The 26,425-nt window shown below is 50.9% G+C and overlaps 1 protein-coding gene across 5 annotated transcripts in view; it reads left to right on the top strand.

The window, feature by feature from the left end:
* CRTAC1 (cartilage acidic protein 1) overlaps positions 1 to 26,425 on the top strand; it is a 157,676-nt gene that overhangs the window by 118,353 nt on the left and 12,898 nt on the right. For 2 of the 5 annotated variants that reach the window (XM_072739681.1, XM_072739679.1), the window contains exons 9-14: positions 1,477 to 1,559; positions 2,402 to 2,502; positions 2,936 to 3,104; positions 13,372 to 13,517; positions 13,966 to 14,008; positions 16,354 to 16,497. In XM_072739681.1, coding sequence (XP_072595782.1) covers positions 1,477 to 1,559; positions 2,402 to 2,502; positions 2,936 to 3,104; positions 13,372 to 13,517; positions 13,966 to 14,008; positions 16,354 to 16,497 — 686 coding nt within the window. Of the gene's footprint in view, positions 1 to 1,476; positions 1,560 to 2,401; positions 2,503 to 2,935; positions 3,105 to 13,371; positions 13,518 to 13,965; positions 14,009 to 16,353; positions 16,498 to 16,967; positions 17,147 to 17,406; positions 17,694 to 26,425 lie in introns of those variants that run through there. The other 3 variants (XM_072739682.1, XM_072739678.1, XM_072739680.1) reach the window with 3 other exon arrangements.

The following is a 26,425-nucleotide window of genomic DNA, read 5'->3' as shown; positions in this document are numbered from 1 at the left end:
TCCTTCAGCACTCTGCAGGAGATTCTCTGTCGTCAGGGACCCTAAACTCCATCCTCCCTGATGCACATCGTGGCCGCAGGGCCCCGCGCAGTGGACGGCACACAGAGGTCACTGCAGGTGAATTTGTTCAGCCAATACATAGACACAGGGCAACTTTATCCTTAGGAACCCTTAACTGCATTGTCACCTGAGCCCAGGGATGTCTCTGCCCAACTGTGGAAGAATCTGTGGGACACAGGTGGTCGAAGGGACTGTGGTTGTTGGCAGGCTGAGGTATACAGACCTCTAGCAGGGATGCACATGCCCCAGGGCAACAGGCACGCTGTCCTCTACCCGACTACACCCATGGATGTGCAGCACAGGTGCCTCAGGCGGACAGAGGGACAGAGGGCTCTCCCAGGGCCAGGGCCGCTGCTCAGCTCTGCACACGCCCTGCAGTTCAGCCTGCACTCTACCCTCCGGGCACCACAGGCTCCAGCTCAGGGGACCCCTGCCAGCTCCTGAAATCACTGGCCACATCTCAGCCCTCTGGTGACTCTGTGACCTGAGCAGACAAAAGCCACCTGCAGTGTTGAGGGGAGAGCGATCAGATCCCTCCCCGCCCCCCGTCTCCCCCAGCATTGCTCCACACAGCCAGGCCGAGAGAATCTAACGAGTGAGAAAAATCGGAGGAAAGCTCACCACCATCATCAGCTTTCAGCTCAGCGTGGAGAAAGAGGAGGACATTCGCAGTGGGCTTTTCTGAAGCAAATATTACCTTGGTTCAGAGTTTAAAATAGAGCCCCTGCAGCCCAAAGGGACCCCTTTCTTCCCTTTTTGCTGCTGGACTTCATCCACGCATCCCACGGGCATGTGCTTGGAGCTTCCTGCGAGCCGCGCACTGTGTTAGGTGCCGTGGGAAATGCAAGAATGAGTAACACGTGAGTAACACGTGGTCCCGGCCTGCCACAAACGAGCTCACAGTCTAACGGGGGAGATAAGATGCATTCGTCCGAGCTTTAACGCAAGGCAGAAAGTGATAAAGGCTGAGCAGGAAGGCACTGCTTCCAGCACGATGATCAGGGAGGACTCGGAGGAGGCGGCGTTTGAGTGGTTTGAATCCCGGGCACATCCAGAACTCAGAAACCCAGGGCCACTTGAAGGAAAGCGAAGGTCAGTTGAAGGTAGCTGCGTCCCTGCCTCTTCTCCATCCATCAACTGCCCTTCCCCCGGCTGTCTATAATTCATCCATTAGAGAAAGAAAAATCAATATTTACCAACGTAAATTAAAACCCAAGAAGGGAACAGGCAGGGTGTAGGCAGGCTCTGGAAGCAGAGAGTGGCTCCGTAGGCGTCCGGGTGGTGGCCGATGCACAGTGGGGCCTGGGGATGCTCAGGGCACAGAGACTGGAACGAGTGGTTCTCTGCATCCAGGGGGCCCGCAGGGGCCTCGCCAGCATGTGACTCATCCGACAATGACTGTCTCCTCTCCTGCAGTGTCATCCGCAGAGAACATGGAGACCCCCTCATCGAGGAGCTCAACCCTGGTGATGCCTTGGAGCCTGAGGGCCGGGGCACAGGTGAGGACACCTGAAGGCTCAGGCCTGCACTCCTCTGGCTCAGCTCTGTCCATGCACAGGATGAGGGCAAGAGGGATGGGGCAGCCAGTCCCATAGCACGGGACCCCTCCTTCCCCGCCACTCTGAAGACTGACACCCTAAGGCAGGGGTGAGAATCTGGGAATGCCAGGCTGGAAGTAAAGGAGGCAATGGTCCCCTCTTCCAGGTTCAGGGCTGGGGGCGGGACTCTGGAAATCCGTGGGCAGTAGCTTCTCTGGTGCCAGGTGGGGATTGAAAAGAGAGGCTGGGGGGTGTTCTGCACTCTGACCCTTCCCCTCTTGGCATTCAGCCTGGTGTCCAAGAAAGAGCCCTGGATCAGGAGTCCCAAGCCCCCATCCTGCCATTGCCTCATTTGTGATCTTGGAAGGGTTGCTTCAGGTTCTGAGTCTTGTTCTGCACACCCACAGAAGGCATCATTACATTTGCCCTCCTCACCTCTCTGTGTTGTAGTGAGGACCGAAAGGAGACCATGAATGTGCAAACATGACATATTGACAAAACTGCAAATACAAACGGCATGTGTAATATATCAGAAAGGAGTCCTCATGGTCTGAATGATTTGCACCCACTCTGTCCATGCAAAAGTCCAGGGAAAGGAAAGGGAGCCCCCTTCCTGACTTCCTGCCATGAACCGGCTCTGGGAAAGCAGAGGAGATGGGCTTCCCCCTTGTCTTTCTGCCCCAGCACTGTGCTCTCTGCCTCCCACCCCAGGGCACAGGTGCCAGGACATGGCCCTGGTTGGGACCCCCTCTTCCTCTTGGGTCTCCTGGCTGATGGCCAGAGTGAAATCCGCATTGTTGCAGGGGGTGTGGTGACAGACTTCGATGGAGACGGGATGCTGGACCTCATCTTGTCCCACGGGGAGTCCATGGCTCAGCCGCTGTCTGTCTTCCGGGGGAACCAGGTGTGCACAGACACCCCAGCCCCATGTGCTCCCCTGGATCTAAAGTGGATGGAGGGCAGAGGTACCTGGGATGCTTGCTTGTCCAGCGTGGTGGGAAATAGAAACCCAGGAAATAAATCACAGTCACACAGTAAACCTCCAGGAAGGGCTGCTCCTGGGAGAAGCCCTTTGCCCCTCTGCCTTCCACTGGCATTTTTGCTCCAAAAACTGTTTTTCCTGAGTCTTTTGTTGGCTTTTCCTTCATGTTTCCAGTGCCTCTTTCCAAATGTCAGCCAGTCTGTCTGCCCTGTTCACCTTCCTCCTCTCTTCCCTCTGCCCCTCTCTACCTCTCTCCCTGCTCCCCCTGCCCACCCCCCCATAGTCACCTGCCTTCCCCCATCCCTGCTCCCCCTGCCCATCCCCCATATTCACTTGCCTTCTTCCCTCCCTGCAGGGCTTCAGCAATAACTGGCTGCGTGTGGTGCCTCGGACCCAGTTTGGGGCCTTCGCCAGGGGAGCTAAAGTCGTGCTCTACACCAAGAGGAGTGGGGCCCACCTGAGGATCATTGACGGGGGTTCGGGCTACCTGTGTGAGATGGAGCCCGTGGCACACTTTGGCTTAGGTGAGTCAGGGCTGAGGGCGGGGCAGGCAATGAGCTGTTGTGCCCAGACAGTGGGTTCCTGTAAACGCATCCAGAAGCCTGCTCACTAACAGAGGACTGCCAGGTGCATGGTACTTCCAGATCCCGTGACAGCCTTGGCAGACACAGCCATACAGGCAACCCCACTCTGAAATGAGCCTGAGCTCCAAAGGGTGGTTTCCTTGCCTGTGCCTCACAGGGGCCCCCAACTGTGGTCCTCTGTTGAATTCATTCACCTTGGGGTCTGGGTATTTAATCCTCATGTCCAAAACTGAGGCCTTGTTCAAACACTGGCCTGAACCAGATTTGTCCAAATCAACTGTTTTCCTGGCCTCTTGGAGCCAGCTTGGTGATTAAAGCCTCAGCAAACGGCTGGTGCCTTCCCTTAGCTAGAAGGCTTAGAGAAGCCTCGCATTCTGCGAGGGAGGGTGATCACCTGCAAGGGGGTGAAAATTGGTTCCTGTCTAGGAGAGGGAAGCAAGAAAACCCTACTCTGTTTATGTGTATAAAGCGACAGATATACAGACCGCACATAAACAGCTATCCGGTATATCTGTGGTATGCATGAACTATCACTACACACCTATCAGAACAGCTTAAAAAAAATAGTGATAACAACACATGCCAGCGAGGATGCAGAGAAATTCACTCTCCCATGCGTTGTCAGTGGGAATGTGACATGGTACAGCAACTCTGCAAAATAGTTTGGTGGTTTCTTTAAAAAGAAAAAAGCCAAACACACAGCTACTATAAGACCCAGCAATTGCACTCCAAGGTATTTGTCCCAGATGAATGAAAACATATGTTTTAATTAAAATGAAACTTATGTTTTCATAAAATCTATACAAGATCGCTCATGATAGCTTTACCAGCAGTTACCCAGACTGGAAACGCCCGGGATGTAATAGGTTACTGGTTCAACAAACCGTTGTCCTCCACCCCATGGAATATTACTCAGCAATAAAAAGGAGTGAACTGTTGATACACATAGCAACTTGAATAGCTCTCAAGGGCATTATGGGGAATCGGGGGGAGACCAATCTCATAAAGTCACATACTGTTGATTCCATTTATGTAATATTCTTGAAATGATAAAATTACAGAGACAGAAAATAGAGATGTGGTTGCCAGGGATGGATATGACCATAAGTCCTCAGAGAGGACTCTGGGGTCATGAAGCAGTCCTGTATCTGGATTGTGATGGTTGCACAAATCCACCTATGTGATAAAATGACATAAAACTATACAGACGTACACATGCATGTATGCGCGCATACACGTAGGCACGGTACCAATGTCAATTTCCTGGTTCTGGTATCATGCTAAAGTGGCGTCAGCTCTAACCATTGAGGGAAAAACTGGATGAAAGGTACACAGAACCTTTCTGTATGATCTTTCCAACTTCCTGTGAATCTAGGATTATTTCAACATCAAATTTTTTTTGTTTTGTTTTGTTTTTTTAAAGATTACTTATTTATTGATTCATGAGAGACACAAAGAGAGAAGCAGAGACATAGGCAGAGGGAGAAGCAGGCTCCCTGTGGGAAGCCTGATACAGGACTCGATCCCAGAACCCCAGGATCATGACCCAAGCCGAAGACAGACAGTCAATCACTGAGCCACCCAGCTGCCCTAACATCAAACATTTTTAAAGAAACGCATTGGGGAGGAAATTAGGAAGGAGAAATGTCTGAAAAGCCTTCTTGAGAGGAGGGGCAATCCTGGAAAAAATGTGGAGGAGCCAAGAGAGGCTTTACTAAAACACAGTGGTTAAAAAAGCATTTGAGTCAAATATACCCAGGCTCAAAATCAGACACCCTCCCCCATGTGTTAGCACCTCATGGGGTGATATATTAACATCGAAAGAATAGGCAATATGCTCTGAAGTTAATATATATGTATGTGTTAATATTATACACACATCATATGGGCAAAGAAAAAAACTGAAAGAAAATGCAGGAAGTATGAACAGCGATTCTAGGGGCAGGATTAACATAGTAACTCCCTGTCATTCAGGTGGCACTTTGCTTCATTTCATGCTCATGACCCCCCACCCCCCACCCCCCTGTGAAATGGGCATTACTTATCCCCATTTTACAAATGGGAAAACTGAAGATCACAGCAGTTAAGAAACCCACCAAGGTCACATGATATAGATCAGTGGCAGAGCTGACATTCAAATCCGGACCTATGTGATTTTTAATTTCTTCCATATGTTCTGTGTGTGTTCCAATTTTCATAGGAACACATAATATTTATGCAGTCTAAAAAAGAAGCATAAATGTTTAGGGGACCCAGAGCCTGGTTATATAAGCATGTTCTTGAGCTCTTTCACCCTGGATGGGTCAGCTGGCAGTTGAAGCATTTGTCACTTTTACGGTAGCCATTTGCTATGCTGGCCAAGTACAAGATGACCTTTGTTTGTTTTGGTTTTGTTTTAAGATTTTATTGGGCAGCCCCAGTGGCCCAGCGGTTTAGCACCACCTTCAGCTGGGGCGTGATCCTGGAGTCCTGGGATCAAGTCTCACGTCGGGCTCCCTGAAGGGAGCCTGCTTCTCCCTCTGCCTGTGTCTCTGCCTCTCTCTCTGTGTCTGTCATGAATAAATCAAATCTTAAAAAAAAAATTTATTCGTGAGAAACATAGAGAGAGGGGCAGAGACATAGGCAGAGTGAGAAGCAGGCTCCCTGCAGGGAGCCCAATGTGGGACTCGATCTTGGGACCCTGGGATCATGCCCTGAGCTGAAGGCAGATGCTCAACTGCTGAGCCACCTAGGCATCCCATGAGATGACCTTTTTTTTTATTCATGAGAGAGAGAGAGACAGAGAGAGAGAGAGGCAGAGGGAGAAGCAGGCTCCACGCAGGGAACCCAACGTGGGACTTGATCCCAGGACTCCAGGATCACACCCTGGGCCAAAGGCAGGTGCTAAACCGCTGAGCCACCTGGGAATCCCCGATGACTTTTGAATATATAGTCCTTTCTCACAAAATAGCAGTAGCCGACAGTCACCAAGCGCTTAGTATGTGCCAGGCACTGGGCTCAACCTCTGCAAAAGATACACATTCAGTTCTTACCACAACATGATAAATCATAACCCCATTACACAGGTCAAAAAACTGAGGCTCCAGCTAAGTAATCTGCCCCAAATCCCACCTCCAGAAAGTAGAGGAGTTGGATTTAGACCCCACTCCTTGGACACCACTGAGTTCTTGACCACCGTGACTTGACAGCTTGACCTCCCGTAGCTCTGTGAAGAGCCCCCCAAGGCCCTCCTGCTCTGACTCTTTCTTCCTGGACATCCACGTCTCCTCAGTTACCACGTGATCCACGCGAGGCTATATGATCACCGGAGTAACTGCCATGGTATAGGTGAGATGTTTTTCCAGGTATCTGGCTGGATATCAACTCCCACCCTGTTGTATAGATAAGGAAATTGAGGTTCCACATAGCAATGTAAGGACGGGACTGGAGCTGAGGTTCTCCTTCCTCACATCCCGTGGGCTGCCTGTGCTCTTTTAAGACATGCTCATGGGGGATCCCTGGGTGGCGCAGCGGTTTGGCGCCTGCCTTTGGCCCAGGGCGCGATCCTGGAGACCCGGGATCGAATCCCACGTCGGGCTCCCGGTGCATGGAGCCTGCTTCTCCCTCTGCCTGTGTCTCTGCCTCTCTCTCTCTCTGTGACTATCATAAATAAATTAATTAATTAATTAAAAAAAAAAAAGGATTCTCTCTCTCTCTCACAAAAAGCAAAACAAAAACCCCAAATATATTAAAAAAAAAAAAAAAGACATGCTCATGGGCTTCATTGGGTCTCCTCTCTGGCCAGAATCTGCCCCTGCCAAGAGAACAGACCTACTTTTTCAACTGCGCAAGCCTCGGCCAGGTCATTGGGTGGGATCGCAGGGAGCCAAGAGCCTCTGTGCCTCTCCGCAACTGTCTGCCTCCCATACTCAGGGTTATAGATGCTGCACCTAGTTGGGAGCCGCTCCTGATTGCCAATCCTTGATATTTTGCGATGCCAGGGGATTTGTTCTGGCTCTGAACTCTGGCTCAAGCTGCTCCACGGGTCCCCCTGTAGGCTCCTCTCCATTGCCAGGATCCACTCCCAGAGAGCCACTGAATGAAAGCTGCTCTTGGGGACTGGTCCCTGTGGGTCAGCCCTGGGCCTGGCAGGGAGACTCCTCGAGGCAGCTGAGCAGGGCCAGAGGCAGGGGCACAGCCAGGAGCAGGTGGGCTCCATCCCTACAGCACCGAGGCCCCGATCCAGGTCTCCTTCATGGATCCAGCATAGCGCAAGCCTTCCTGATTGATGGAGGGGCCAGCGGTGGGGTAGGAAGAAGGGGAGCCAAGAGAGAAGGCCACTTGAAAGGAAGGGTTGAGGAAACAGAGAGGATGAGCGAACACAGGCAGACAGGGAGCTTGGGAAACCAAGAGATGCAGAGAGACAGGGGAAAGAGACAGATGAGACAAAGAAGAAATACTTCCTGCCCTCCAGGCTCATAGTCCAGTGAAAGAGGCAGCTGGACACACGGATTCCCGTGCAAGACAGATCTGGATGCACCACCACTCTGGCCAGACCAGCACGGGAGGAATTAGTTCTGCTTTCCCAAGGACATGGGCCTAGTGTCAGGTCTAGCCAGATGGTAGGAATTTAGAAGGCATGGAAGGTAGCAGAAGAGAGCATTCCAGGGGCTAGCCTGGCTTGAACAAAGGCCCAAAGGTGGAGTGTTCAGTGTGCCCACACAACTGCAATGATCCACTAGAAGCAGAGCCTAAAGAGGGAGGCCAAAGCCAAACTGTGGGGGGAGCCAAGAGCCAGGCTGGAGGGGGACAGCAGATCGGAGGGGGGTCAAAGCCAGGTGATGCTATGTGAGAGCAGGACTGCCAGGAGCCTGGGAGCTGTTAGCTGGGGGTGGTGGCCTCCACCTGGAGCCCTGCAGGAAGAGCAGTGCTTGCAAACATTCTTAGAAGGATTTAATTTTTTTTCCTGATTGTAAGAATAATGCATATCGATACAGGAAAATTAGAAATTATAACATCGTTAAAAAGAAAGGAAAGATAACCCATAATCTCATCACTGTTTTGAAGATTGAGAGTAAACATTTCTCCCTTCACCCTCTCCCAATACCATTTGATTCATTTAGTCAACACTTATTTACTGAGCACCTACTATGTGCCAAACACTAGGGAGACAAAGATCCTCGCCATGGGTGACCTTACATCCTAGTGGAAATAGTAGAAACATAAAATATATAATAAACATAATACCTAGGTAAATACATAAAATGTTAGAAGATATTAAGTGCTATGAAAAAAAGAAATGCAGAAGGGTAGGGGTATCGGGAATGTGGAGAAGAAGGTAAGGAACAGTGGTCGGGACGGTCTGCTCCCACTTCCGTGCTTTCTGATAGGTTTTTATTGCATGCAGTGTGCATGGGGGCGTATTTATAGATAAATATTCCTCGGGAGGTTTTTTTTTTTAACGAAAACGATTGTAGTCTTCCTATTACTCCCAAACTTGCTTTTATTTCCGCCTCTTAACAATATAACCAGACATCGTTCCAAGTGCGCACATCCCTCCTCTGCTTTCCTTCAGTGCTTGCTACACGGTATTTCATTGTGTGGCGGCACTGTCATTTATTGAGCAAGTGTCCTATTGACAGACAGTTCGATGGTTTCCAGTCCTGAGCGGTTTGTTTTGTGGCGCTTGGGGTGAGAAGGCACATGTGCAGAACACGAATGCAAGGAAGGCCTGCCTTGTTGTTCTGAATTCCTGAGCCACAGATGTGGGGCTGTGGCCGTGCTGGGAGCCAGAGGTCTCTGGAGGGAAGAGGGCCCAAAAAAGCCCGCCTCCAGCACTCACGGTGCTCCCACTCACCCCAACGGACCCTGCTCCCCTCCTCCCTCTGTGAATCATCCCTGTGTCCCCTGGACTCTGCAGCAGGGTGTGATGAGAGTGTTCTCCATGGACCCGTACATGGGTGTGCACCTGCACCCCTCCAGCAGCTGCCTCCTTGCCATCCACATGTCCCACTCATCTCTGCACTCAGCCTTGGTCAGAGCACTAGCTTCTCAGACTCTCCTGTGTTCTCCTGACTCCCAAGGGTCTGGGCTGCATCTCACCACGCAATAAAAATTCAGGGACCTCGCTGGATGGCTGTTTCATTCTCTGGAATTCCCAGAGGGGCCACTGTGCTGTGCAGAGTGCCCTCAGCTCCGTCCCGAGGAAATGTCCCTCCTAGGGCAGTGTCAGCTACCCCCCTACCTACCCCTGCTCTGGCCTTGTTGCAGCCCTCCTGTGCACCCTGCCCTGGCCTTTCCCTGCTCCTTCTGGAGCAGATGGCCAGCTGGGCTCATAAACAAGCATTTCTCTCTCTCATAAAGAAGCATTTCTCCACCCTGGAGCACACTGGTTGCTCTGAACTTGCATCCTGGCCCCCACGCACCCACCCTACGTATCCCACACCCTGAACTCTCCAGTTCCTGCTTTACAGAGGGCTGAGGCAGCTGAGCCAAACCCAGAAAGTGAAAACAAGCACCCACAATCTACTTTGCCCTGCCAGCCCCCCATGGGGGGCTCACCCACTGGCCAGCCCACCCCACGCATTGATGGCATCCCTGACACACACACGCGTACACACACAGGCACCCCACCTTCCTTTAAGCTAATTGTTTGCAAGTGACTCACAGCTGCCTCCCAGCCTGCTGGTGCTCATTTAGGGAAGGAAAATTCAGTGGCCCACATAAAAGTTGCTTTATTAAAGTGCAAAAATATTCCACCAACTGTATTCCCACCATCTGTTTTGCTGGTAATTCTTCTGAAAAGCGCAATTCTCTGTGCCTCTTTGGCCTTTGGCCTTTAAAAGCTGCGGGGGGTGGGGGTGACTGCTGCTCTTGACCTCTCAGCTGTGCTGGCTAATGGGGCCCCCTCTGTGCGCAGCCCCACTGCCTGACACATAGGCCTGGCAGACAGACGGCTCATAAATGCTGCACTCTAAGCCCTCACGCAGTGCCTGGAAAGGCCTGAGACGTCTGGGGACTTGAGAGGGAACAGCCGAGCCTGGGGACAGGAGCCTGGGCTCCCGTCCTAGCTCAGACACCTGCAAGTCACTTCCCCTTGCCAATGTCTACACCTGGAGAGTGGGGATAGACCACCCACGTCGCAGAGTAGTCAGGAGGATTCAGATCAGCCTCACACATGAAGGCGCCAAAGTCCGTCCCAGGCTTCTTTCCCCCCCACCCCCCGCAGCCCCCACCCCTGCCTAATACATATTCTTTTTTTTTTTTCCTAATACATATTCTTATGCTCAGCTTCCCCCACTTTGAACCTCTCCCTGAGCTTCCAATGCACGTGACCTTTCCATACCTCTTTGCCTTGCCGAACCATCTGCCTGGACTGATCCTTCCCTGCCTCACAAACTCCAACTCCTCCTGCAACACCCAAATAAAATGACTTTTAACACCCGCCTCTCTCACCAAGTGGCCCCAATGCTATGGCTGCATGTTCCCAGTTTATTATAACATAATCACTATGTTCATTGCCCGTTCCTACAGGAGGGGCCCAGGTTCATCTGCTTCTGGCTAAATCCCAGATCCCAGCATGATGCTTGGCCTGTGGTGGGGCTGGGCATGGAGGTGAAGTGAGCAGTAGAACAAAGGCAAAGCAGAAATGGGCTTTAGGGTCAGATGTCCCTAGCTGAGCAACTGTGGGCCATTTACATCACCTCCCCAGGCCTGAGCCCTTTTATCTTTAAAATGGAGATTGTAAATCTAGTACCCTCCCCGTGGTGCTGCCGAGAGGATCCAGTGCTAACACTGAGGACACCTGGTACAGTTTGGGGTACATATTCCCCGGCATTATTGCCAGTAAATGCAGGTACTTTGGGAAATACAGGGTGTCCCTCATGCCTAAGAGATGATGGAGATAGGGACTCCAAGGGGACAGTCAGCCGGGGCAGGGCTCACATTGCAAGGAAGAAGGCCTATCCTCCCCAGGAGTGCTAGAGCCCTAGGCCAAATGCCCATCTTACAGATAAAGAAACTAAGGCCCCAGACAGGGTGCCCAATTCAGCATAATAATCAGCAGCAGAGGAGGGAGCTCTGCTGAGATGTGTTCTCCTTGGCTTATTTATCTCATAGCCTGGCCCCTCCCTGGGTTTGGAGAAAGGGAGGAAGCAGGACTCAGAACAGCATGCTACAAACGGAATGTAAATTTGTGATTGTCTATGAATATTCGGTGACTCTTCTGAGTTATTTGTGGCACTTCAGTCAGGCTGGAAAATGTATTCATGTAGCTGTTCTCTTGGCTTAGGTGAGAAACATTTGCTATTCTTTGTCTCCTTCTTTTAGTGGAAAAATGTTTACTTTTTATACATGCCACTTCTTTTGGACACTATACAACCTAAAAACGCCAAGTCTCTTTAACTTCAAGTGACAATTTCAAAACAGAGGAAAAATCTACAGGTGATACCCACCCCCACCCCCCATCCCATATCCACCCTCCTCCTCTAAAAGGAATTATTATAGGAGGAGGGAGTAGGGGAAGAAAGGTTTATGCGAAATTTTTTCTGGCTTCTGGGTCTGCTCTGGGAGCCTCCCCTGGGTGCCACTGCCCCACCTTTGCCCACAGAGGCAGGGGCTGCTCACCTTTGACACTTCTATAGGTGGCAGCTGGTCCCTACCCTCATTAACACATGGCACAGCAGCAGCCAGGCAAGGGGGGAGCCAGTGCAGGAAGGGTCCAGAGGCTGGGTGATATGGCTCATGGCAGGCAGCTTGCCCTGTGTGCTAGGACTCAGGGAGGAAGGTGGGGCAGGGCCCGTCCACACCACGCTGTCCCAGCCCTCACCCCCAGGGTGAATCTCTACACAGAGGAGTCTACACATGCATTCCCCTTAAAGTCTCGCTGTGGCTGCCAACCCTTTTCTAAAACAGAGGAATCTTTTTTATACATGAACATGTGTCACAGACTACCCTCTGCCCCCATAGGGATCCTTGTAAAATCCGTTGGTGACACCAAGGACCCAAAGCTGCTATAAATTCAGCAGCCCTTTCTGGTTTCCTTTGTTTTTCTAAGAGTATCTGCGTACATTGAGGGGAGACAGCACATACATGTGGGTGATGCATTGTTTATTCAGCCCACGAATGATGCTTGAGGGTATGATTGGATCTACAGACCCCTGAGCACCAGGCCTACATCTGGTCATCCCTGGTGGGTGGAAATGAGGGGACTACACCCTGTCTCCTACCTGGGCTGAGCACTGCCCTCTCCCCCAGGTGACCCACTAGAAGAGCTTCTGCCTACAGGTGAGGCCTAGCCCCCTCCCCCCCACTCCAATTCATCACCATTAACCTGACCTTGGTGCAGTGACAGCCCTGATGCCTTAAGCAGGAGGCTGGGGCCAGCGCTGACACCGCCTAAATACCTGACAGATCTTTCCAAGCTGCTCTCTACCACTGTTGTAGCAACATGTGTGGATGGATTCTCCATGAATATTCTCTGAGCTTTGCCATTAGCTTTTATAAACATCTCAGCTTTGCAGAAGGGTGCTTCTCCTGTGCCTTGCACCATCCGCTTCTTTATCACCTCAGCTTTTATTCAGAGCTCAGCTCAAGTGCCTTATCCTTGGGAGCCTGTCCCTGATCACCCACTCTAGAAAAAGCCCCCAGCCAGCCCCCAGTTCCTCTTTACCCAGTTGCCTACTTTTGTTTTCTTCACAGAGCTTGTTAATATCTGATGTTATTTCTCTGTTCCTGTCTATCCCACCAGGAAGCCCCCTGAATGCAGGCACATTCCCAATGGCAAAAGAAAGCATGGTCCCTAGCAAGCTATAATTATAAATATAAAAAAATAAATTTAAAAATAAAATAAATATATAAATATATATTATAAGTGATAATATAAATATAAACATACAGTGACATGCCCAAGATTACGTAGCAAGTAGCAGCAGAGCTGGAATTTGGCCCCAAGTCTCCAAGATGCCGGGCCCTCACTATGTGCTTTCCAACACACCAGGCCAGTGGTACAGCTAAGATTTGAACCCGGGACTTCAAAGTCAACCTGCTAACCACCAGGCTTTACCTTCTTCCCTAAAACAGCTTCATGCTGATTGGCCTGTCCACTGGAATGTAAGTTCTAGAGTTGTGTTGTCCAATATGGTAGCCACTAGCCAGGTGTGGCTATGGAAATGTAAATTAATTAAAATTAAATAGACTTTAAAATTCAGTTCTGTCTTCTGTCCCACAGGGAAGGATGAAGCCAGCAGTGTGGAGGTGACATGGCCAGATGGGAAGATGGTAAGCCGGGGTGTGGCCAGTGAGGAGATGAACTCTGTGCTGGAGATCCCCTACCCCCGGGATGCAGACCAGCTTCAGGACCCAGCCCCACTGGAGGTGAGTGTGGTGTCTGGGCCTCATAGCCAGAAAAGCAGGCCCCACCCAGAGCCCCATGGGCTGAAGCTGGACTCCCAGGAATTTGCAGACTTTGCCCCTAGAATGGTGGAAGTCTTAACAAAGAGCAGGCTTCATAACGATTCCTCTACTTGTAGTTTAGGTGGGGCTTTGTAGTTTAAGAGGGACGGGTTTTGTTAGGCATCACGGATCCCACATGAGGTGAAGGAGCAGGATTTGGAACTGAGTGTGTTCTCGTCTTTCCCGGAGTTTCCTATTCTCAGAGCAAGCGGGAGGGGTCCTGGAGGAAGGGGCTGCCCCCAGGCCCAGAGTTAGGAGCACCCCTCATTCTGGGGTCAGGGCGATGGCTGCTCTGTGGCCGTGATTAGGAGGGAAACTGAGGTGGGATCTTCTCAACTCACTGGCGCCTCGGTTTCTGCCCACCTTGCAGTGCGGCCAAGGATTCTCCCAGCAGGAAAACGGCCATTGCATGGGTGAGTTGCCTGCGGGCCCCAGGGGATGGGGCAGAGGCCAGAATCTCCCTGGGGAATGTCAGCCCGAGCCCTGGCAAAACTCAGGTTGCAGATGAGAGGGGAGAGGTGGGGAGGGAAATGTGTTGTTTGTCCCTGGGGCTCCAGATGCCAAGACGAGTGCCATGTGACTCACCAAGGTGGGAGCGATGTTAGTGGCCAGCAGGCTGAGTCACTGCAGTTCTGGGAACGAGGGTGCTTCCTGCCATGAATACAGAGAGAATGGGTGTGGGGAGGAGACACACCCAAGACAGTGCTCACTGGGAGGCCTGGCCCCTGGGGGCCACAGTGGCGATGGTGCACATGCATCTTCCATGGAGAGCTGGTGGCTTCAGCTTGGCCAGCAGGTGGAGCAGCAAGCCCAGGGGCTGGCAGACAAGGATGGGTATGGGGGAGGGGGGCAGGGGAGAAACCCGCAGTGGAGTGTGGTCACACAGCAAAAGGGAAATTGTAGCCTCGAGTTGTGCTGGGGGCAGGTAGCTCAACTCTCAGAGGACAACAGCTCTGTGAGGGTCCAGTGACCCTTCTAGAAGTCCTCCGAGGGCCTAGAGTGGAAGAGCGACAGCCAAGAGGCCTAGCATCTAAAAGACCCTCAACCCAATACCCTTCCCTGTCAGTGACCAACAGTGTGGGGTCAGATCAACGACTCCTCCTGCCTTTAGATGCTCAGGCAACATTCTTCCCAAGTCCACTCTGCCGATGCCCCTGAGTCCCAGGCCAGTGGGTTTGCTACTGAGGTTCAAGAGTAAACAAGACAGACACTCCCTGGCTTCCGGGAGCTTAGAGCTAGTGGAAGAGGCACAGAGGAGACAGTGATGACCTCGCAGAGTGAGCAGGGCTGGGCGGGGGGGGGTATTATGTGGGAGTGCAAAGGTGGGGCCCTACACCAGCTGAGGAGGGCCTAAGAAAATGCCCCCAGAAAACACAAGGTCTAAGCTGAGGCCTGGTGGGTGACGGGGAGTTTGCCAGACAGGCAGAGGGGAGAAAGTGTTCAGGTGGAGGGCGCCACAAGAGCAGGGACCACAGGTAAGAAAGTGAAGGAGTACAGCTCTAAGGGTGGCCTGGGAGGAAATGAGTCCCCTCCACTCTCCGTGTGACCATTCTAAATAGATGGTGCATGTCTACAGAAATTCCAGCATCTGGCCTGAGCACCAGCAGGACTCTGTGAGGTCACTCTTAGGGCCACCCTTCCTTCTTATCACCCACCAGATGTTTATGTGTTCGTGCAGGGTGCAGGGGATGCAGGCCAAGCACCTGCCCTGGAGTGGCATTTGCTCTAGTGGGGGCAACCACAAACATGTGACCTGACAGCTGGATGAGATGGGCTAAGAACCCTTGAAGCAACGTGTCTCTGCAGACTGTTCTAGACAGAGTGGTCAGGGAGATGACCTTTGAGTTGAGACCTGAACGACAAGAAGGCCCAGCCACAGAAAGAGCCAAGGGAAGAGCAAGTCCAAAGAGCATGAGGCAGGAACAAGGTTCAGCATGCGAAGGGAATGGGAAGGAGGCTGGTGTGCCTGGAGATGGTGCCAGAGCCAGGCGCTAAGTCAGGGAGGGTCTCAAGGTGTCCGGACTCTGTTCCTAGGGCCCTTTGCAGTTAAGTAGGAGAGTGGCATGGTGTGATTCACATTTTCAAAAGATCACCCTGGCTGCTGAATTGCAGATTAGATTGGAGGGAAGTGTGGAAGCCAGGGTGCCAGTCTGGAGGTAGCTGCAGACATCCAGGCAAGAGGTAGTACAGGCTAGGATTAGGCTGTGGCAGAGGAGGAGGACCTGGATGCACAGAGGGGAACTATGGGGGCAGAAAGGCAGCATCTGCTGTGAAATTGCCTGTAGAGGAAAGAAGAGGAACTAGGGATCACTCCTATCTGTGCTTGAGCAGCTGAGTGGGTGACAGTGGTGTTGATTGACTTAGGCAAGATAAGGTCACAGGGTGGAAGAAGTTTGAGGGCTGGGGGATCTAGAGTTCCATTTTGGACCTACTGACTGTGAGATACACATTAGATTCACAAGTCTGGAGCTCCAGGGACAGGTTGGGGCTGGAGATAGGAATCTGGAATCCCCCATGTGTGAAGGGCCTACCTACAGAAAGTGTGGTAGATAGAAGATCCAGGACCAAGTCTGACACCCCCAACAAGTAGCAGTCAAGTAGAGGATGAGCCCGCCGAAGGGATTGAAGTGAGGAGCAAGGAAGTTAAGACCTAGAGAGAAGGACATGCCCAAGATCACAAAGTAGGTGGGACAGCAGAGCCTGAGCAAGGACCCACTGTCCCACTCCTCCCCCGTGAGTGACTCCCCTCACCTTTTAGACACCAACGAATGCATCCAGTTCCCATTCGTGTGCCCTCGAGACAAGCCTGTCTGTGTCAACACGTATGGAAGCTATAGGTGCCGGACCAACAAGAGGTGCAGCCGGGGCTATGAGCCCAACGAGGACGGCACAGCCTGTGTGGGTGAGTAAGGCCCCACCACAGTCCAGTAGGAAACAAGGAAGCTGTCTTCCACTGGGGAGCTCTGGGGAGGCCCCATATCAAGGTCCCCATCCCCTGACCTCTCCGGGCTGGATGGAGTCTCCTTAGACCCCCACTGGGTCTCCCGGGAAGACCATGACAGAGGTTTAGAGGAGGCCCACCACTACTAGCACCATCTGAAGGGTCCCTGGGGTGCTGCGCCCTGGCCAGAGGCAACTGTTTTTCTTATTTCTCCCCTTTCACATATCCTAAAACAGATGTTCCTACCTTAAAGTCAGGCCATCTTCTCCTACCAGGGATATAAACTAGCTCCTACTACTCGTCTTTGTCTGAATTTCTGAACTGGTATTTGTCTTCTTCCTCCCAAATGCTTCCCCCCACCCCCATCCCACCCCAACCCCCTTTCTCTTTTTCCCATTTCTCTCTCTCTCTCTCTCCCATCCTTTTTGCAGCTCAAGTGGCCTTTTTAGGTGGGTATCCTTCTGCTGCCTTTAGAATCTCTGAGCCTCTCTCTCGGGCCTCATATCTTTCTCTAGGCCTTGGACTTTGCCTTCAGTTATATGCACTTTAAATCCCAACAATAAAGGAAAAAAAAAAAAGAAAAAACTAACAACCTTTGTGGAAAACTAAATCTCTCCCGCTGCCTGTCTCTCTCTCCACACCCAGTAGATTCTGCTGCGTGCTCCCCCTGAATGGACCGCAGGGGTGGCCATCTTTGAAAAGGGAAGTTTGGGAGATAACAACATTTATGTAATCTTAGTTATTTGTGAAGCCTTTCTTTGCCTGTTTTCTGAGGAAAACAAAAAAGGAAAGGCTCCCCTCTTACCCCATCTACCCTCCCTCACTTCTTCAGAAGAATCAAGATCGTCCTGTCTTTTCTGTATTCTCCAGGGTCCCAAGCACCCTGTTTCACCCTTAACAAAGATGGCTCCCAGGCGGTTGCTTGCTCAGTTGATTCACTCATGTATCATGTGCCTGCTGGTTTGGCCTGTGCTGTTTCTGCTCTGTGCGCCCTGACTTCCTGTGGTAGAGAAAGCCTTATTGGAATCGGTGGTTATGATGGGAGGGGAAAGGGTGGCCCTTTGGGACTCTTGATAAAAATGTTAAAGTTTGAATTTGCTAAGTCTTCCAGCCTCTTTCTGGAGAAATTATGCCAATAAACTCTCTGCTGGATATTAGTGCCTAGCTGGTGAAAACAAAAATGTGTCTGGGGCAAGTAGATGCCGACTGGAATGCTGAGTTAGCAGCATTCCGTCATGTGTTACTTGGAAAGCAGATCATGAGACAGGGAAGATGTCTGCCCGGAGCATGAGCAGTGGTTTGGATAGTGCACCAATGTTCACATTTGGGGGAACTGGACCAGGCAAGGGTGTAGGATGAGCAAGGGGCAGATGTGGAGGGAATATTCTGGGCCTTTTACCTGGAGGAAGTCGCTTCTCTACACTGGGCCTCAGTTTCCCTAAAGAGCAAGAGATTTAGTCTGATACATCCATAAAGCCCTTTCCTTTCTAAGAGCCTTCAGTCTGGACTGAGACATGGCTAGTCTCAGGTTACCCTGATTTCTAGAAAGAATCTGACAACTTGGTCTCCTCTGCAATATGCTTAGAAACCTGGAAACTTCTGTAGCCAAGAGCACCCTTTGGGAATGATGTAACACCATAGAATACTTTCACAACCAGCTTGGGTAGTGAAGGCTTGTTATAAATCACAGATCTGTTCTTCATGGGGAAAAAAAAGTTGCCCCAAGATATAATAAAATCACACTTAAGAATGCAGCAAGCATTTTAAAAACATATTTACAAAAACGTACCGTTCTCTAATATAATAATAATACTCCCAATAAATCACAAATTATGAATTCCTCATAGCTAGTACTGTCTTTACACTCAGAATAGGAGCTTAAATGAAAAGGTTCAAAATAAAAACAGCTACATTTTCACAGGAAAGCATATAACAACTTAAAAATTGCTCCACTTCTAGGAAGCCCACTTCTGTGTGTTCACATAGAATTAAAGGTCTGGATGGGTCTGGAGAAGAGGCTCAGAGAAATGAAGTGATCTGCCCAAGGTCACGGAGCCAGCTGGTCCCCAGCCAACGCTTGAGCCCTTTCCTACCATGCCATCTTGTCAGGGGTAACAGACAGTGCTGTCACTGTTCAGACTATTCCCTAGTCATTCTGAAAGCTGCTGCCTTTTTAGAAATGAACAAGTAGATCTAAGATAGTAAGATAAGTAAAACCCAAAACCCACAGAGGCAGTGGTTCCAAATGTAATGGCAAATGACAAGATAACAGTGTCCATTGACAGGCCACACACGACAGCACGAGAAATAAGGGACAGGACAGCTAGTGAGACAGCCTGCCAAGGACATCAGAAATTCAGGATGACAGCAAACTTCAGAGGATACCTCATAAAGTAATAACCATGAATCCTCGCACAATGAGTTTCTTATAACAGGGTATATTTATGTCGTTTTACCCTACTTGGTGGTGGGGCCAGATGAGTTACAAAGAGGAGTTCCAAATTCCCCCAGCTGTCAAGAACACAACTGCAATGTCCCAACTCCAGGGTAAGAAGACTTATTTTGGATATGATTCATTCATTCAACAAATATTAGTTGAGCACCTACTATGTGCCAGGTACTAAGCTAGGCCCTGGGCATACTATGGCAAGCAGAAATGACACAGTTACTGTCCCCACACTGTCTTCCTCCAGCCAAATGGAGGAGCCCAGTGCCTGGGATGAGAATAGGACTTATAGGGGCTTTCTGAAAAATCTAGCCAGATACTTGGGTTGCTACACCAGCAAGTGAGCTCTTTTTTTTTTTTTTTTTTTATTTATTTATTTATTCATGAGAGACACACAGATTGAGAGAGAGGCAGAGACACAGGCAGAGGGAGAAGCAGGCTCCACACAGGGAGCCCTATGTGGGACTCGATCCAGGGTCTCCAGGATCACACCCCGGGCTCCAGGCGGTGCTAAACCGCTGCGCCACCGGAGCTGCCCAAGCAAGCTCTTTGCATTCATTCACTCAAATATTCATTCGGCAAATATCCATTGAGAACTTCCTGTGTGACAAGCACTGAGTCCCTTCTACAAGGAAGGTGACACAGTCCAATGAGGGGATTAAGTTTCCTGTTCCCGAGATGCTTGTATTGAAAGAAATACGAGGCTAAAAGATACAGGAGGCCAACCAGGTACTGACCCAACTCAGCATTACCTGCCCCCCAAAAATAGGGCCTCCCCAGCAGGCTAGGGGAAATCCCTAGCTTTCTCAGAAATCCAGGCTTTCTGAGCCAAGTGCCCCCAGTCCAGTGCATTTGCCGGTCTGTGCTGAGCTGGCCCCAGAGGGGTGGGCACCAAGCCACACCCACACTAGCCAGGTACAAGATCACCATCCCTCTTTCTTCCAACTCCCTGTCCTCTGAAGCCCGCAGGTGCCCACACCCTTGCCTTCCCCTTCTAAGCACAGACAATTCAGTCCTCCCTTTGTCCCTTAGCCCCACTCGGGCTCCTGACATCATACTACACCAGACTTGAGTTTGTAACAAAAATTGCAAACAGCTCCAGGCATGGGCTGAATGGCATGGGCCTACGAGGGATCGTGCGAACAGAGGAGCCGTGCCCCATCTGGGGCAGCCCTGGCTCACTCTAGTCATAACAGTAACACTAGTAATAATATCATTTTAATTCTGCCCAAGAACACTCCTCTCCCCAGAAACGTACCCCTTAACATGAGAAGAATAGCCACATTAAGCGAGTTTGGGGTGTCTGGGCCAGATCTAAGCTCTTTAGAAGAATCAGCCTGTATAATCCTCACAATAATCCTAAACGGAAAGTGCTGTAACAATCCCAGTTTTACAGAGAAGCTAAGTGGCTTGTCCGGCTCACACAACTGCGACAAACAGAGGAAGGACTTGATCAGAGCAGTCTGCCCACCCCCAGCTTGAGCTCTTAACATGGAGCTTCCTTCCCATTGGGGGTGGCTAGCTGGTGACACGAAAAGGCATTATCTCTCCATGCTGCCTAGGGGCAGAGGATGGGTGGGGAAGGAAGAAATGGAGTCCTTGAAGAGCCCAGGGTCTGTGACGGTCACCACGGAGTCACACTCCAGCTGCAAGGAATGGTGGCAGTGCCCCTGCTGAGTCCTCTCACCAGCCAGCTTGGCTGGCCTTAGCAAACACGGAGCTATGAATCACCCACGCAGCCTCTTCAAGCATCTACTCAGCTGCCAGCCCTGCTCTGGGGAGGTGCCATTCTGAGGGCCAAGAGTTTGATTATGTGTCACTCTGGCTGCTATGGCCCCCTCCCAGGGTCTGGGCCTCCCACCCTGACCGGTACCACTGAACTGTGACCCACGCAAGAACTCCACTCCAGCCTCCCAACAGGGCTGCTGGTCATCTCTCCGGAGCCCCATGGAGACAGGAAGACAAACGCTTCATTTCCTCAGGGAACCAGCTGGGTTTTTCCAGCAGATTCCAGAGTTATACCCCACCCAGACTGCCAGCCCAGAAGGCAAGCCAAGTCCCTCCCCTCCTCGCCCTCCCTGGGGTCAGCCACGTCTCTCTCCTTCAGTGTGGGCCAGAACCCCAGCCACATCCTGTCAGGGCTGATGTTGTGTCTCCTTAGCAACAGACACATCCCAGAAGAGGAAGGAGGAGGCGAGAGAGCACGGGTTGGTTAACACCACAGACAATGCCAGCCCCGCCTTCAGCAGCCGTCTTCTTAAGGAACTGTGGTTGAACAGCAAAGTGATGGAAGGGTAGACCATGAGAGAAAAATGAGAAACAAGAAGAGAAGAGACCCTTTCTCAGGGAAAGGAGCTAACATTTACGGAACGCCTATCATACGCCAGGAACTTTACATGCATGTCCCCACGAATCCCCACACCCATGCTGTTGGATAAATGTTACTCATCTGTTTTATCACCAAAGAAGCAAGGCTCAGAAAGAACAAGTTCCCCAATGTCATGTAGCTGGTTAAGTGTCAAAAGCCGTAATTCAGACTGGCAACTGGTTCCAAAGCCTGTGTTCCTAAGCCTTATGGGGAACCATCCCCAGCTAATTGACACCTGGGCAAATTATTTTTTTTAAGATTTTATTTATTTATTCATAAGAGACACAGAGAGAGGCAGAGACATAGGCAGAGGGAGAAGTAGGCTCCCTGCCCAATGTGGGACTCGATCCCAGGACCTCAGGATCACACCCTGAGCCAAAGGCAGACGCTCAACTACTGAGCCACCCAGGCGTCCCTGGGCAAATTATTTAACAGACTGGCACTCGGCATATGTTGGTTGGACACATACTGTGTGCTGAGCATCACTCTTGTGGCTTGGCCTGTACCTCTGTGTCCAATACTGGCAAAGATTCCCGAATAGCCTAGAGACACATGGCAGGCACTAAAGAACATAATAAGTAAAGAATATAGTGTGTCAGAAGGTGCTAAGTCTCTCAGAGTGGAGGCAGCAGCATGAAGGCCCATTTAGAGTGCTGGGCCGGAGGCAGAAGGGCCCTTTACACAGAAGGGTGAGGCAGGGTGGGCCACTCTGGGAAAGAGGCATTTGAGCAGAAATGTAAAGTAGGTGTGCTGTCCTCCCCAGGCTCAGTTTTCTCATCTGTAAAATGGAGATAATACCCACCTCACAGAGTCATTGTATTAAACAAGATGATATAAAACATTTGGCATGGTGCCTGGCACATAGTAAGCCTCAAATAAATCTTAAAAAGTTAATAATATTAATCAGTAGCAAAGTTCGGGACAGAGCCTGTGTGTGCTCCGTGCCACGGTTCCCAGGGCTCCCAGCACTCCCTGCCATGGCCCAGGTCACCTGGGAGTCTGCAGTGAGGGAGACGAGGAGGACCTGACCCCCTTCGGGCAGCTGACAGCTTTGCAGGGAAGAGACCTCAAACCAAAAATAGCCATAAGGGAGCAGAGCAAACCTTCCTGGGGCTCAGGCTGTGGCCCTGTTCAGCTGAGTTCTCACACAGCACCAGTCCCAGAGAGAATAATCCTAAAATAAGGTAAACTGACCAAGGAGAGTGTGCAATCCACCAGGCTATGCGGAGCATAGGTCTAGCAGCAGCTAGTGACCGGCCTGAGGATTGGGCCCTCCACCGCCACAGACGCCTAGAGCATTAGGTACAGAGAGACCTGAGAAGTCATTTAGTTCTGCCCCATCCTTTTCAGCTGGAGGGCCCAAAAGGAATGGTGACTTCCAGGGACCACAGCCTAGCAGGGAGTCTGACTCCTGCCTGGGGCTCCTCCTTGCTCACTCTGCCTCCTTCTCCAGAAAGCTCAAAGTATTTCACAAGCACAGTTGTGTCCTCAGTTTCCAAACATATGGGGCAGGGGGAGGAGGACACAGAGCTTGTTCTTTCCGTGGTGCTGACCCACCATCAGATTCAGGGTAAGTGCCCAGCAAGTGAACCCATGAACCATGCTTGGCTCATGGAACCCTGCTAAGTAAGATCCAAATGGGGATTCTAGGTGCACAGAGGGTCCTACACAGCTGAGAAGGGAGGCTGCAGCAAGGTCAGAAGCAGGGGGTGAGGGTGGGGACAGGAGGAAGACCTGCATCACCCCTTCCCGGAAGTCCCCGCCCAGAACCTCATGAGCCTGGCCCACCTGCCAAGAGGGAAGTCTGGGCCCAGAACAACTGCTGTAAAGGGAGCTCATGGTCCGTCTTCATAGCCAGCCCCAGAGCAGCCATGAAGGACCTACCACCTAGAATCATTTAATGTACGGCCTCCCTCCACCACAAGATCCATCTAAGGGCTGACTCTCCTCCCTCCACCCCAGACCTGAGTGCAGTGCTCCTGGGGAAGGAGAGAACTGCAGTCACCTCCCTGGCCGCCCATGGGGGGCCGTGGCAGAGGAACAAGCTTGGGCCACGGGGAGGAAAGTAAACCCCATACACACCTTCACTGCACATTCAGCTCCCCCAGCTCAAGATTTACAGACACAGAGAGGAAGGAGGGTGGAGAGGGGTCTCAAAGCCTCACCCCCACGCAGAATGTGTCTCATATGCCAGAAAGCCACATTCTTTCTTAGAGAGCTGGTCCAAAATCCTCTAGCCCTCCCTCCCTCCTTCCTTCCCTCCTTCCTTCTACCCCTAAAATGTTCTCTTCGCCCTGAGACCCTGGGATCAGATGGACAAAGGCTTGACTCCCAGACACCCCACCTACATGACCTGTTAATGACCTTGAACACACTACTTCCTCTCTCTGAGCCTCAATTTCCTCCTCCACAGAATGGGGGAGCCCGGCAACCTCACAGAGCTGTCGAGCTCAGGCATGCAAGGTGTACAGTGCCGTGCCTGACTGGTAAAATGCAGATATTATTAAAAGATCTGTCCCAGGCCTTTTAATCTCTTGCTTTCACTTCTAGCACTGCCTGATTTTACAACAATCCATAAGTCATTAACTGGGGCGATGTTAAACCTATAAGAATCCTTCCCAACGAGACACATCCATCACTCAAATGCAGAGTTCATTTGGGGACCAGGTTACACAGTATCTTCCCTTTGAAGAGCTCCAGCCCTGTATTTAGATCTGCACTGGGAGCACAGGGCCGATCGGTACCCATCCATTCACCTGCCTCTCCAGGTTCTGCGAGCATCCATCTCAAGCCAGCCATCCTCTCGCTCACCTCTGAACCATCAGTCATCTCCCAGCACCCATCTTCTCTGTATCCATCCACTTGTCCATCTGTCTATCCATCCACTCACCCACAGTACTTCACTCCATAGAGCCCCAGACCCAGACTTTCCAGGAAGCAGCCCCACGGGGATTTACCCACCTTAAAATGGTGGTGTTCAGGGAGCACCAGGCAAGGGCCAAGTGAGGTCAGGATGCATGCTTCCTCCTCTCACCCTCTCCTCCCAGGTCAGGTGGAGATCGTGAACAGAGCCACGAGATCATGGCCACGAGACCACGGCCAGAGCAACTCAAAGCAACTCCCAGCACAGGGGATGGCCTAGGGTCACTGCCTCTACCCTTTAATTTAGTCAGTGGCCATGTGCAATTGAATTGTATCATTCAGTGGCCACTTACCTGTCTGCACCTGCCTATACTTCGGCTCACGTTGCCCCGGGGCCAGAGGATTTCACATCTGAATATTCCTGTCCTTCCTGGTGGGCTGCATTTCCCATCCACCTGCCAAGGGCGAAGCACTGTGACAGGCACATGGGGCAGAGGGAGGGAGTTGGTGGAGATGAGTAAGACTAGGTCCCCAGCCTTCAAGAGTTTCCCAACAGGGGCACCTGGGTGGCTCAGATGGTTAAGCGTCTGCCTTCAGCTCAGGTCATGATCCCGGGTCCTGGAATGGAGCCCCACATGGGGTTCCCTGCTCACCAAAGAGTCTGTTTCTCCCTCTTCTTCTACCCTTCCCCCGTGCTCCTGCGCTCTTGCGCACGCTCTCTCGCGTGCGCTCTCTCTCTCTCTCTGGCTCTTGCTCTTGCTCTCAAATAAAAAAAATCTTAAAAAAATAAAAAAAAAGTTTACCAAGGAACTAGGGACAGGGTAGAAAGCCATTGCCTTCCACAAAGTCCAGTAAGCTGGATATAACATTTCCCCCTTCCAGGGCCTTGCTCAGACTGCTCGCAGGTGCTAGCTGGTCCCCAATCACTTTTCCATTACAGCAATCGATAACTTGAATTACTCCAAAATAACTAGGCCCATCATGCCTCTGCAAAGCTAATTTTTCTGTGTCCGCATTTGCCCACGTGTTTCTCCCTGGGTCTGAAATCTGTCTTTATGAGGCAATCCAGGTAGAACAGAGTCTTTCACTGTGACACAGTGGTAGAACGAGAGCAGGATTTAGGGTCTGACACTTGGGTTTAGGTCTTTACTCTGACACTCACTAGCTGTGGGACTAGCTGGAACATCAGTTTCCTCATCTATAAAATAAGAATTCAAATATAGCCACCTACCAGAGTGTTAGAGAACTAAATGGAATAATAATGTACATGAATGTTCCTGGCATATATTAGGGAATCAGTGAACCCTTGGATAAATATGTTTATTCTATGCAAGAATCTTAAACCTAGCTTTAAGTCTGTATCACAAGGCTGCCGTATAATGAGGTCCTAGTGTAACTTCAGCAATAATAATAATATTTTATTTTGGAGAAACAGATTATCATCTACAAAGATGCATTCTCATCGTGCTGGGGCTCAGGATAACAGATGACAGAGCTGGGACTCAGGGGAGCTTAGTGCATTGCTCGGGGTTGGCAGACTGCTACAGCCAGCCCTCTGACTCCTTTCTCACTTTTCCACCTCCCCTGCCGTCCCCAATTCAAAACCCCAAGTCCGGTGCAACTCCAGAACTCGTGCTAAGTTCTGCCATTGGGCAGATGTGGAACCGCCAAGCCCGTTAAATAGCCCCTTAGAGGAAGAGCCATGAGCTCTGCACAGTCTGCCCTGGGCGCTGCCAGAGATTAAATCTTCCCAAATTTGCCTGAGAAGGGTCAGATGGAAACCTCAAAGGGATGGGGAACACCTATTTCGTGCGGAGCACATTCCCAGCCAGTGTCTTACTGACTCCTCAAACCCCTTGTTCTCAGCCTTTTCTTAGGGGGTGATCCCTTTTGCAAATATGCTGAAAGCTGCAGATTCTCTTCCCCAGATAAAGGCACATCATTTTGCACAGAAGTGCAGAGGGTGGGGCCAGGCTCAGAGCTCCCAGGGTAAACCTGGGCTGTTTTATGATTTTCTTAAGTACCAGGGACCTTCATCTCTTTTGGAGGCCTCATCCCTCATTATATCAAACATTGTCATAGACATCCACAACTCATACTAAATTACACACACACACACACACACACAGAGTTAAATTACATTTGACTATTTGACAGTGTTACATTTTGTGATATACAGTGAAACATTCATTTCAGTTTTGTATTTTCTTTTC

This window comes from Vulpes vulpes, chromosome 15 (genome assembly GCF_048418805.1).
Source record: "Vulpes vulpes isolate BD-2025 chromosome 15, VulVul3, whole genome shotgun sequence".
Classification (NCBI taxonomy): domain Eukaryota; kingdom Metazoa; phylum Chordata; class Mammalia; order Carnivora; family Canidae; genus Vulpes; species Vulpes vulpes.
This window is presented reverse-complemented; position numbering and strand designations above follow the sequence as displayed.